The following is a 13931-nucleotide window of genomic DNA, read 5'->3' on the forward strand; positions in this document are numbered from 1 at the left end:
CCTGCCTGGCGCATTACATTGGCCCATAAACCCATTCTGTGACAAGCTAAGCCCTGCCGTTAATGCTGTTGTCACCAGGGGCTGTGTATTCATCTTGGTTGTTGTCACCAGGGGCTGTGTATTCATCTTGGTTGTTGTCACCAGGGTCTGTGTATTCATCTTGGTTGTTGTCACCAGGGTCTGTGTATTCATCTTGGTTGTTGTCACCAGGGGCTGTGTATTCATCTTGGCTGTTGTCACCAGGGTCTGTGTATTCATCTTGATTGTTGTCACCAGGGTCTGTGTATTCATCTTGGTTGTTGTCACCAGGGGCTGTGTATTCATCTTGGTTGTTGTCACCAGGGGCTGTGTATTCATCTTGATTGTTGTCACCAGGGGCTGTGTATTCATCTTGGTTGTTGTCACCAGGGGCTGTGTATTCATCTTGGTTGTTGTCACCAGGGCTGTGTATTCATCTTGATTGTTGTCACCAGGGGCTGTGTATTCATCTTGGTTGTTGTCACCAGGGTCTGTGTATTCATCTTGGCTGTTGTCACCAGGGGCTGTGTATTCATCTTGGCTGTTGTCACCAGGGGCTGTGTATTCATCTTGGTTGTTGTCACCAGGGTCTGTGTATTCATCTTGATTGTTGTCACCAGGGGCTGTGTATTCATCTTGGTTGTTGTCACCAGGGGCTGTGTATTCATCTTGGTTGTTGTCACCAGGGTCTGTGTATTCATCTTGGTTGTTGTCACCAGGGGCTGTGTATTCATCTTGGTTGTTGTCACCAGGGGCTGTGTATTCATCTTGGTTGTTGTCACCAGGGGCTGTGTATTCATCTTGGTTGTTGTCACCAGGGGCTGTGTATTCATCTTGGTTGTTGTCACCAGGGGCTGTGTATTCATCTTGATTGTTGTCACCAGGGGCTGTGTATTCATCTTGGTTGTTGTCACCAGGGTCTGTGTATTCATCTTGATTGTTGTCACCAGGGGCTGTGTATTCATCTTGATTGTTGTCACCAGGGGCTGTGTATTCATCTTGGTTGTTGTCACCAGGGTCTGTGTATTCATCTTGGTTGTTGTCACCAGGGGCTGTGTATTCATCTTGGTTGTTGTCACCAGGGGCTGTGTATTCATCTTGGTTGTTGTCACCAGGGGCTGTGTATTCATCTTGATTGTTGTCACCAGGGGCTGTGTATTCATCTTGATTGTTGTCACCAGGGGCTGTGTATTCATCTTGATTGTTGTCACCAGGGGCTGTGTATTCATCTTGATTGTTGTCACCAGGGGCTATGTATTCATCTTGATTGTTGTCACCAGGGGCTGTGTATTCATCTTGGTTGTTGTCACCAGGGGCTGTGTATTCATCTTGGTTGTTGTCACCAGGGGCTGTGTATTCATCTTGGTTGTTGTCACCAGGGGCTGTGTATTCATCTTGGTTGAAAGCTTTACTGGTGGAGAGGGAGGATGAAAAGGAAATGCACATAATGTCCTTGTCCTGGGGAATTGTGTTCTAGTCTCAGTGTCTGTAATGTGCATATCTCACTGGCTAATATGGCCCGCTTACGACTAGTCTACTGCACACAGTCAAGACATTAATGCAATATATTTTTTTATGGTGGAAAAGGGAGAGGGGTAAAGAGGAAGATTGAGCAGGAGGGAGAGTATTTGTTAGTGACTGAGCAAGGTCCTGGTTATGCCCACTATACTAGTATTGCCATCCAGGCCCTGGTAATAGGATGGTACTGATACTACACCCTGTGTGCCAGCCTGCCAGCTCTGCCTTTAAACCAAGACTCTGCCTCAGCTCCTGCCTCAGACCCTGCAAACAAACATACTGGGGCTCTATCCACATCTGAAAAGAGGTCATTTAAATCAATATTTTGGATTTTCATCACTGTCACATAATGAGCAGGAGGCCTGCCATGGAGAATGAGAGAAATATAATCATGTTGAATTCTGGGGCCATGAATTACCCAACACCGAACAATGAGTGAAGCTTTACTGCATCCATACACTGTACACCAGGGAGTGAACACTGGATGTACAGAGCTGAGGTAGTAATTAATGAAGTCAATGCCTTTCTTCACCAGCGGATGGCAGTAGTCACACACCACACAGCGAGCCTCTCCTCCACTCATCCTCTCTTTGACTAAGCACCTCTAGCTGATCAAGGGCAATGTTACTAATGGGAAATCTTCCCCATCAACCCATTGTTTGTGTGTATAAACTGATGTGTGTACTGTGTATACCCTCAATTCACCCTAAAGTTGGTTGTTTAACTCAAGGGATGAAATATTACATAACAAGAATAACACCAGAGTTGCTGCTGTAGGTTGACTCTCTCTTTCTCTTTTTCTCTTGCTCTTTCTCTTGCTCTTTCTCTCTTTCTCTCTCTTGCTCTTTCTCTTTCTCTTGCTCTTTCTCTTTCTCTCTCAGGGCTTTGTGAAAAAACTAGATGAGTTTATCTGCTGGCTGAGGGAAGCCCTGGAGACCACAGAGAACTGGACGCCACCCAAAGCTGAAATGGACAGCCTCAAGCTCTACCTGGAGACACACCTGGTGACACACACACACACTGTCACACACACTGTCTCTCTCCCTCTCTCACGCGCTCACATGCAACAACGTGCACAGTTCATAACTGCATATGAATACAAACAAAGAGACGTGCTGCTTCCTGACAAGTCCTCACACTCTCAACAGCAAACATATGTGCAAGTGCACACAAACACATACACACATGCACAGACAGACAGACACACACACACACACACGTACACACACTTTGCATACATCCAGAGAGACCAGCCAATATGACTCTTCATAGCTCCCTGCTGAGTGCATCTCTGCATAATTATATACGTATATAAACATGTGTATACTCTGTTCTTCATGCCAACAACACTAACACCCATTAAACATGCATTTGTATTTTATCCCTAATCTTGTACAAAACTCCCTGTGTGTACATATACTGTATATCTCTCTCAGTATCAGAGGTTTGCTGTGGAACAGGCAGCCAAGTTTGTCATCTTGATGGAAGGAAGATGTGAAGCCCTTCCCAATAAAACATTACTACATGTTAGTATTGATTGAGACGGGCCCTGCTAGGCACACTTGTTTTCCTCAGTCACCCCCTGCTCCAGGGGAGGGGAGTGGAGGGGAGCTGCTCCCAATTCGATGTTTGGTCTTGGGCTGCAGCTGGCACGTAGCATTGGGGGTGGAGGGAGGTTGAATGAGTCTAGCTTAGCGAGGCGGCGAGCTGCGCTTCTTTCCGGTGCCCCTGTGAGAGCGGTAACGAGATGTCTGTGAGCCCGGGCCGAGCAGGCGCCTCTTTCCGGTGCCCCTGTGAGAGCGGTAACGAGATGTCTGTGAGCCCGGGCCGAGCAGGCGCCTCTTTCCGGTGCCCCTGTGAGAGCGGTAATGAGATGTCTGTGAGCCCGGGCCGAGCAGGCGCCTCTTTCCGGTGCCCCTGTGAGAGCGGTAAGGAGATGTCTGTGAGCCCGGGCCGAGCAGGCGCCTCTTTCCGGTGCCCCTGTGAGAGCGGTAACGAGATGTCTGTGAGCCCGGGCCGAGCAGGCGCCTCTTTCCGGTGCCCCTGTGAGAGCGGTAAGGAGATGTCTGTGAGCCCGGGCCGAGCAGGCGCCTCTTTCCGGTGCCCCTGTGAGAGCGGTAACGAGATGTCTGTGAGCCCGGGCCGAGCAGGCGCCTCTTTCCGGTGCCCCTGTGAGAGCGGTAAGGAGATGTCTGTGAGCCCGGGCCGAGCAGGCGCCTCTTTCCGGTGCCCCTGTGAGAGCGGTAACGAGATGTCTGTGAGCCCGGGCCGAGCAGGCGCCTCTTTATAAGGCATTGAGAGATGGCGCGAAATGAAACGGCTATTGATTGAGCTTGATGGCCGATCCAGCTCTTTAAATCACATTAACGACACCACTCTGCAATGGTGGTAAATGAACAAGAGGCCCATAGTTAGAGAGAGAGAGGGGTGGGAGGGGGGCACTCGCCAGTGGGTGTCAAACCCCTTAATACACAGACAGAATACACAGGAAGTTAGATACAGCCCCCTTCTCTCTCTCTCTTTCTCCCTTTCTCTCAAGCACCACTTTTGTAAAAAAGTGCTATTGGATAATCATTATTCCAAAGGCCCTACTGATTAAATGAAATACAATTGCAGCAGCTTTGAAATTGGTATTTCAATGTCAGATCTCAATGTCATCCCATTTAGTTATACGATACGCTACTCAGAAACATGGTAATGCCAACACAAAAAAAGAATCTGATCAAATAGAATTGGAGATAAAATGCCTTGCAGGTCACTTTTTAGTCTGTTATTATTATGACAGTAGCCAGGTATCTCCCCCTCTGGCTTGAGTGAGCCAATGCTTTTCCTACCTTAGCCTTCCTACCTCCCAGCTCACCTCTTTAACCTCTTTAATGTTGTGTGTTTGTGTGGGTTGGTTCTTCCCTCTCTCCCTCTGTCCTTCCCTCTGTTTCAGTGAGATGACGTCCCTGCCCTGTCTGTCTGTATGTGTGATGTGATGTAGGGATGACAGTCCTCTCACCTGAGCCTGAGAGGAGCGAGGGGCTCCAAATCCAGGAAGTGTATACTGTAGCACAGTGGTCGGCCCGCGAGGGATTTCTTTTGGCCATTTTAGCAATGTTTATAAAAAAGACTCAAATCAGTTAAGCATAAAATAAATGTAATTTAGGAAATCTGTTCCCAAGTATTCCCACGGAGAAAAAGAGACGTCATCGTGTCTCAATGTAATGAAGGTATGAAATTCTAGTTATTTTCAAATACAATCTATTTTTGAGTTGTGGTCAGTTTGAAGTATACAAACTATTATAATTATTTTCCGGCTCCCCAAAAAAACTACCCGTGAATTAATCTACTCGCCTATCCCTGCTGTTGTACATCTAGAGGTGTCAAATTGGTGACAACCCTCCTGCCCCCAGCTTAATCCACTCAGAGCCTTGCAGTGTGCGTCCCAAATGGCACCTTATTCCCTATATGATGCACTACTTTTGAATTAGTGCACTTTTTTTTTTTATAATAGCCTTTATTTTGACCGGGAGTCATGCTGAGACCAAGGTCTCTTTTACAGATGAGCCCTATATCAAACATCAATATACACTATAAACATCAATACACGAAAACAAAACACAATCCTATAAAACAAACACCAACTCCAATTTTAGAGAGTTTTGGAGATTATTCCACAAGTAAGGTGCAACAAAAACTAAAATCAGATTGACCAAATTCAGCATTTCTCCAATGCCACATTTCAAAGTGTTTAAGGTTAAGTTTAGCCATTAACTCCAGTTTAAGGTTAGGGTTAAGTTTAGGCATTGAGTCCAAAATATTAAGGTTAGCCATTAACTCTGAATGGTTTGGGATAGGCTTACTTTCAAAAGTAGTGCACTATATAGGGGATAGGGCAAACTATATAAGGAATAGGGTACCATTTCAGACGGAGCCATGCTATGAGTGTGAACAACTCAATTTTGGCTGTTCCTGGATCAGCGTTAGAGTGAGTCACCGAGGGCATCTTCTAGTTACTTAGTGAGCTAGGTGTCCCATTCCCCTTCATCCATTCTGCCCAGTGAAGTAGAGCCGGGCCTCGTTCAGTACTCCTCTACTTGCTCTCGGCGGCAGGCCGTCAGAAGCATTTAGCCAATGCTGTGTTGTCACGGCACACCTTCAGCACGCTGGTCAGATCAGACCGGGTCCTAATCGCCAGCAACAGGCCGGCCCAAGATCTAAGGAGATGACAATCTTAGGTGAAGATGACTTCAAGCATCTCACTGCATCACTCCCCTGGGATTCCTCAGCCCCCCCCCTCTTTATTCACCCTCCACCCCCCACCAACCACTCATAACATCTTCAACAGCATATCCCACCCCCCTCCTCCAGGTCCCCGTTCTCTCACTCTCTTTTATATATACAGTGCATTCAGACCCCTTGACTTTTTCTTCATCAATCTACACACAATACCCCATACCCCATAATGGCAAAGCCAAAACAGGTTTTCAGAAATGTTTGCAAATGTTTAAAAAAAAAACGTTGAAAAAAAATGATATCACATTTACATAGGTATCATATCCTTTACTCAGCACTTTGTTGACGCACCTTTGGCTACGATTACAGCCTCACGTGTTCTTGGGTATGACGTTACAAGCTTGGCACACCTGTATTTGGGTAGTTCTCCCATTCTTCTCTGCAGATCCTCCCAAGCTCTGTCAGGTTGGATGGGGTGCGTTGCTGCACAGCTATTTTCAGGTCTCTCCAGAGATCGGATTCAAGTCTGGGCTCTGGCTGTGCCGCTCAAGGACATTCAGAGACATATTCCAAAGCCTCTCCCTTGTTGTCTTGGCTGCGTGCTGAAGGACATATTTCCACCGGTATAATGTCCATTGCTTGTTTCTTGGCCCAAGCTAGTCTCTTCTTCTTATTGGTGTCCTTTAGTAGTGGTTTCTTTGCAGCAATTCGACCATGAAGGTCTAATTCACGCAGTCTCCTCTGAACAGTTGTTGAGATGTGTCTGTTACTTGAACATTTATTTGGGTGGCATTCTGAGGTGCTGTTAACTCTAATGAACTTATCCTCTGCAGCAGAGGTAACTCTGGGCCTTCCTTTCCTGTGGCAGTCCTCACGAGAGCCAGTTTCATCATAGCGCTTGATGGTTTTTGTGACTGCACTTGAAGAAACTTTCAAAGTTCTTGAAATTTCCCATATTGATTGCCCATAAAGTAATGATTGCCTGTCGTTTCTTTTTACTTATTTGAGCTGTTCTTGCCATAATATGGACTTGGTATTTTACCAAATAGGGCTATATTCTGTATACCACTCCTACCTTGTCACAAAACTGATTGGCTCAAACGCATTAAGAAGAAATTCCACAACTTAACTTTTAACAAGGCACACCTGTTAATTGAAATGAATTCCAGGTGATTACCTAATGAAGCTGGTTGAGAGATACTTTGAAGAATCTCAAATATAAAATATATTTTGATTTGTTTAATACTTTTTTTGGTTGGTTACTACATGATTCCACGTGTGTTATTTCATAGTTTTTACGTCTTCACTATTCTACAATGTAGAAAATAGTAAAAATAAAGAAAAACCCTGGAATGAGTAGTAGGTGTGTCCAAACTATTGACTGGTACTGTATATACAGTATATATATTCTCTCTCTCTGAATGTGAATCATCCCTTTAAATAAAACAACTCAGTAGCCTGTTGGATTTCTGTATGTTGGATTTCTGTATGTTGGATTTCTGTATGTTGGATAGTTTTTTACAGATACAGATCTTTTCTGTCCCAATATTTCAGGTTAGATGGTAAAGATACTGTAGAGGGAAGTGGAGAGGGATGTGATGTAATAAGTAGAGTGTAGCACAGCTTGAGGGATTATGAAGGGTGCTTGGAGCTTGTGTCAGATGTTTGTATGATGTGGGGACTGGGACTTTTTTTTTGGTGTGATGTTCAGAGAGAGAGAGACTCAACCAAATCATAAGAAAATAAAGAACAAACACCATTGTAAATACAATATTATTTATGTTTATTTATTTTCCCAGAGCTTCAAGTTGAACGTGGACAGTCACTGCTCCCTGAAAGACTGTGTTAATGTTTTGTGTCTGTGTTGCAGAGTTTCAAGTTGAACGTGGACAGTCACTGCTCCCTGAAAGACTGTGTAGTGGAGGAAGGCAGGCAGCTGCTGGAAATCATCCTCTCCCACAGTACGGCTCTCACTGCTCGCAACCCTCTCATTTATTATTAATGTTTATATTAACATACTGACCTTCAGAATGTATACATCTTAAAGTAACCGCTTCTCAAGCAAGGGGAAGGGGGGAAGAAACAGCTTTTTTTCAACATACATTACCAATGGTATTCTATCTGCAATGGATTGTGAGTTCGGACAGGCTGGGAGTGATTGGTGCTTGAGACTGGGTGGAGAAAAGATAGAGGAGAGGTGGAAAGAGGAGAGGGAGCGCAGCACTGTGTATTTCAAGCGAGCGAGTAGGAGAGAGAAAAAGCGAGGGAGGGAGGTGCTGTATATAATATTAATTTTGTGGGCGCTTATATTTGATTTGTCCTACTTAACACATGTACAAGTTTGTATAATACACGTGTGAATTGGAAATGTGGTTTATTTTCATATTCCAACTCCCCGAGACACCCTCGGAGAGTGGGGTCACGGCCAGGGTCATGACGAGGGAGTAAGAGCGATAGAAAAAGAGAAGGAGCGATTGAGGGAGGTGCTGTGTTTATGAAGATAGGTGGAATTAGAAACAGCAGGGCCTGAGTTAGAGGCCATCTTCCAGACGTTTTCTCCCCTCTGCTGGGCCGATTATTCACCTAAAGCTTCCAGCCAGCCAGTCAGCCAGCCAGCCAGCAAATCTATCCCCTTACTTCCTGCACTGCAGACACTAAAATCTGGTTTCCTAGCAACTCTGCAGATCACTCATGATCATTCCACAGGTATGAGTGGTGTGTGACATTGTTGAGCAGCCAGTCACTAGATAGATAGTGTTTGTGCGTGCGTGCGTGCATTACAGGGTCACATTCTGCCTTGGCTCATTCATCTTGATTTGATCACTTTGTTCAAACAGGATTTGTGTGAATCATGGCTGCTGGGACAGTGTCCTGCTGGTAGAGAGACAGACAGGGCTGGAGGAACACTGATGGTTCTGCAGATGGACGCAGTGTGTTATGGGAGGGATTTAACTCTAAACCAGCTACTCATCACATGCAGCACACATACTGGTGTGTTCATATACTGTACATTAGTTGGCATACTGTATGACAGATCACATACGCATCTGTGTTCAGGTTAGAGAGAGCAAAGTGGACCACTGAAGAATTCGTGATCATATCAAATAAAGAGCAATTACTTCACTCACATTTAAAAGACTAATAAACATGGTACAGGTATATAATAATAATAATAATAATAATAATGATAATAATAATGATAATAATAATGATAAAGGATAAAAGAGTTTAGCATAATAAAATTATAAATACCAGTACATCAGTGAATGAAGGATTATAGGAGGGTGGGTGGGTCAGAATGAAAGTAAGTTCAAAGGTAGTGGCTAATCCACAGACTCTTTCTCTCTCTCTATTGTCTATCATTATAGGCCTGAGGGACATGCTCCAGATGGTCGTACACCAGTGGCAGCAACTCCAGAGGCAGATCCGCCGCCAGCACAGCTGGATGCTGCGGACTCTGGACGCCATCAAAGCCCACATTCTGGCCACTGAGGCCGAGGCCTCTCAGGAGGCAGAGACCACGGGCCCGCTGGCCAGCCCAAAGGTAAACTAGCCACACAGACTACATTTCCTTATATCCCACCGCCCGCCCGCCCGTGTCTGTCCTCCTGCCGGCCCGCGTGCCTGTCCTCCTGTCACTGACTGAAGTCCACCCCCTCTCCTCTCCGTCTCCTTTCCTCTCCCTCTCGCCCGGGGCTATCCAGTGCACGCCCAGCAAACTAAACAAACAGAAGGGGAGATGGGAAGGGGTTGGTGCTATTAGCATAAGAAACAGCTAAAGTAAAGCTTCCCAGTTAGAAGTTACTGGGGGTGAAGGGGGACACACGTAGATGTGCATGATGTGAATATTACATATTTCATAAATAAACTCTAAAGCAATGGTGGTGGCTGCTTGAATCATTTGAGAAGACAAAATGCAGCAAACACACACAGGAACAATAGACAAAACTCACACACATATTTGTAGCTCAAAATGTGTGAAACCCACTTTGTTCTTTGCATTTAATGTGTAATTACCAGCATTGTCATTCTAGGTTACGATTGCTCATTGTTTAATTGCCAATTGTGATTTAGTAATTTATATTCCGATCTGACTTCAGTGGATGGAGGCATCCTTTCCACTTACCCAGAGAGACCCAGGCAGAGAGAGACAAAAGTTATTTGTGTTTGTGCATCAAAAGGATATGAGCAGCCGTGTCAGAGCATCAGCACAGCTCGGCAGGATTTCCCAGGAGGCCGTGCAATGTGGAGGCACAATCTTCACAGCGCCGCACCTCGCCCTTCCTTCTGACCATAATCTCTTCTGTTTCATCTGAACCAAATTAGAAACTCAATCCCTTTTCCTTTTCTCTCCTCTCCTCGCATCCCTCTTTTCACGTTGTAGGCAACAACATAAATAATCCTGCTGCTTTTAAATTGTTTTGTTGCAATTAGAAATCACCACAATCAGTGTGATCAGTCAGCTCTGACATCCATTAGCTGCTTGGTTGCAGCAAATTAACACAGAGACGAGCCAGTGATTCATTATCTCATAGCTGTTAATGAAGATCAGATGCATTGCCTAATTAGAGGGTGGCCGTTGTGGTGGGGGTAAGGTCAGGGAAGGAGCTACAAATCTCCTCTCAGCACTGAGTATTTAGACCTGTCCTGACTCTCTGACGCGGGAGCACGGGGTTGGGTAAATTTGATAGGACGATGTTGACAGGGGAAAGATGAGAGGTGTCATCTTCTGATCTGAGGGATGGATGACGGGGTTGATGTCATCCAAACCATGGGATGATAAGTCACAGGTCTGGTCCAGGTTGTGTTTGTTGTTCATCCATCAGGCGCTATGACGAGTAATTTTCAATGTAGGAGGCTCGTCCAAGGTTATTTTAATGTGTGTGTGCTGCAGAGATGTTAGCTTGTTATAACGGTGAGCTTGTGTACCTAATATAGCCCTTATACTTTATACTTTACAGCTTATACTTTACAGCTTTATATGTTGGGAATATATTGTTAAAACCAATATCAAATTGTTATGATTTAGAACAATGACAATATTTATTTTAAAACAACAGGTGCTCTTTGAGGTCATTAATTTACAGCGTGTAAAAATGATAGATGGAAGAGCAATGCAACATGTCACAAGACACAAACGTTGCCTCCATTAAGGTGTGTATAAAGCAAGGCGCGTCTCTCCTGGCGCCCATAACGGTTTGTTGTTATTGCGGAGAGCATATGCTCCTGCCGTTGTCTCTCCGTGTTGATGTTCCCGAGTCTGAATCATTTTGCATGGGACCATAAAGTTGTGAACATTTTGAACATGGCTACTAGATGTTGGTCAAATGGTAATCTGAGGGAACCTTGTCTTATTCCCCTCTAATTCAATTGTTGGGGAAGATCAGACAGAGGCGCTTCAGTCTCAAAAACAGCACCCCTGGCAAATAATGGGGTCTTTCCACGAAAATAATGCCTTTTGCATCCATTTGATAGCTCTATATTTTTTGTGTGTATATTACCCCTTTTTCTTCCCAATTTCAATTCTGTTTCATCACTGCAACACCCCAAAAGGGCTCGAAGTCAGCCTGCAGGCTCGAGAGGTGAAGGTCGAGTCATGCATCCTCCAAAACATGACCTGCCAAACCGCACTTCTTAACACCTGCTCGCTTGACCTGGAAGCCAGCCGCAGCAATGTGTCGGAGGAAACACCGTTCAACTAACGACCGAAGTCAGCCTGCAGGCGCCTGGTACCCCACAAGGAATCACTAGAGCGTGATGAGCCAAGTAAAGCCCCCCCGGCCAAACCCTCCCCTAACCCGGACGATGCTGGGCAAATTGAGTGCCACCCTATGGGACTCCCAATCACAGCCGGTTGTGACACAGCCTGGGATTGAACCCAGGTCTGTAGTGACACCTCTAGCACTGCGATGCAGGGCCTTAGACTGCTGTCCCACTTGGAAGGCCCCATCCCTTTTGATATTTTAAGTATAAATTATGCACCAATATTGAATTTTAAAGGCCTGTTATATTAAATGAAATGCCCTTTAATATAGACCACATGGAGAATTCAATGCATCAGATTTTTTATATGAAAAAAAGCTTGCTAAAGTGACAAACTCAACATTTTGACATGTCCCTCCATCAATATTGTGTCACTTTTAGAAATATTTTAACCCACTTAATCGTAACATTTCTCCAAGTTTTACCATCATTGTAAAGTCCTATTTATGTTTTTGCATTGACAAAGTTATTTATTTATGTGATAAGGGATTCATTCATGCCTTTCACTAATTTTAAGGTCAACCCTGTTAGGTGAACTGAACTCTCGTTTTAATATGGTGAAACTATTCCTTTAAACATTTTCTTTTCAGAAACAGAAACTTTGAACATCTAATTATCAAATCATAGTGTAAAGGCAGGTGAGCTGGTTCTACTCTTTTTTTGGACCATTTTCTGGTGTGTTGTGGTAGAAAACTGAGTGGGTCAAGTATTAACACCACTGTTACCCATAAATAGAAAGGCTTGAATTTATTTTTAAAGAAAATATATTTTTGTAACGCTTGCATTCAATTACCTCTCCCTGTTGCACACGACAAGCTTCCATTCCTCGTGTCACAAGGGGATTTATGGCTGATTTAAGAAGAAATCATCAACCATGTTAGTCAAATCTGTTACTTTATTTGACAATTTATAGGCACTTATTAAAGTATTCATACCCCTTGAGTTATACCACATTTCATACCCCTTGAGTTATACACGTTTTTTTACAGACTGAATTCAAAATGGATGAAATATATTTTTTCCTCGCCCATCTACATACAATAGCCTATAATGACAAAGTCAAAATGTGTTCTTTTTTTTTTTCTTTGCACATTTATTGATTTATCAAGCCATTTATTGTGTGTTCACATTGCCTCTGTGATGTTAACATGGGTTATATTATTGTGGAATCAAGTTAAAGCTATGTTCTAAGTCACCCAGGCTTTGTCTCAAATGGCTCCCTATAGTGCACTACTTTATACCAGAGCCCTATGGGCCCTGGTCAAAAGTAGTGCCCTATAAAGGGAATAGGGTGCCATTTGGGATGCAGCTCTACTCTTTAGTGGCGGTGGTGTGTGATGCGTCCCTCCCTGAGCCCTGGTGGTTTGGCCAGCAGAACATAACAGTGTAATATTCAGGAGCTGTCTGTCTGTCATATCACAGGGATTGCAGCAGTAGGCTCTGTCTCTGTGCCTCTGACTCTCTCACTCACAGCCTCTGTGGATGGCAGAACTGACAGGTGTTGACCACACACACAAACAAACAAACATGTATGCATGGACTCGCACGCACGCCCACAAACACGTTCCAACACATGTGGGCCTAAGCGCACACACGCGCAGGCACACACATTTTAATGTCCCTTGCTCTCATCCCCCGTGATTCTCCTTTCACCTCCTCATCATGCTCCAATGTTCATGCTATACTAGGCACAGCCACAGCACAGGCACAGCCTCAGCCCCATCATCAATTCTCTCTCCATTTACGGTTGTCATTCATGTTGATAAGCTAGTTGGTGATTCTCTCTGAGACAAAATATTCTGCAATTTGAACAGTTTCAACATGGAAATACATTTGTGAAATTGCAGCATAATTGTTAGCTAACATCATTGACATCTACGGAAACTTTGGTGATGTGTGTTATTTGTCAAAAGTAGCATGCTTTAGATCTTGTGTCCGTTAATCCGTCCGCCAGTCCGTATATCTGTCAGTCAGTCTGTCTGTCTGTGCCCAGAGTTGGAACGCACCATATCTCTCGAGAAGCAGGTGTGGATGGGCCCTTCCTTCCTCTCTGTAACCCCATCACTCTGCCAGTGATCCCTTCAGATTAGACCATGTTCGTTTGGGTACGGGCGACACAAATCCAGTTAACCAGCTTGACGAAACAGCCCCAAGTCAGTGACCAAACGACACCCTGCACTCTGGGGATATTTGGGCGACGTTACCATTACCATGCCTCCACCACATCACATTATAGCTTCATCAGAGTAGGTGTTGGGTATCCTACCCACCGCTTCCTCCATCGCCCCCAGTGGTACAATATCTAGGTCCTCAGAGTGGGATTATTCAGGTCATCTGTGCCCTGCCAGGTGTCAGTGGCATATACTAATGCTGGCCTGGCTGCCTGTGTGTGTATGTATGTAAAAGCAGCA

At 44.7% G+C, this 13931-nt stretch overlaps 1 protein-coding gene across 1 annotated transcript in view; it reads left to right on the forward strand.

The window, feature by feature from the left end:
* Nucleotides 1-13931, forward strand: part of LOC110505775 (A-kinase anchor protein 6) — a 234487-nt gene that overhangs the window by 109541 nt on the left and 111015 nt on the right. Inside the window, exons 5-7 of the mRNA XM_090221110.1 lie at nt 2418-2540; nt 7628-7718; nt 9126-9301. Coding sequence (XP_090077236.1) covers nt 2418-2540; nt 7628-7718; nt 9126-9301 — 390 coding nt within the window. The remainder of the gene's footprint in view (nt 1-2417; nt 2541-7627; nt 7719-9125; nt 9302-13931) is intronic.

The sequence above is a fragment of the Oncorhynchus mykiss genome, chromosome 25, assembly GCF_057628025.1.
Source record: "Oncorhynchus mykiss isolate SJ-2025 chromosome 25, ASM5762802v1, whole genome shotgun sequence".
Lineage (NCBI taxonomy): Eukaryota > Metazoa > Chordata > Actinopteri > Salmoniformes > Salmonidae > Oncorhynchus > Oncorhynchus mykiss.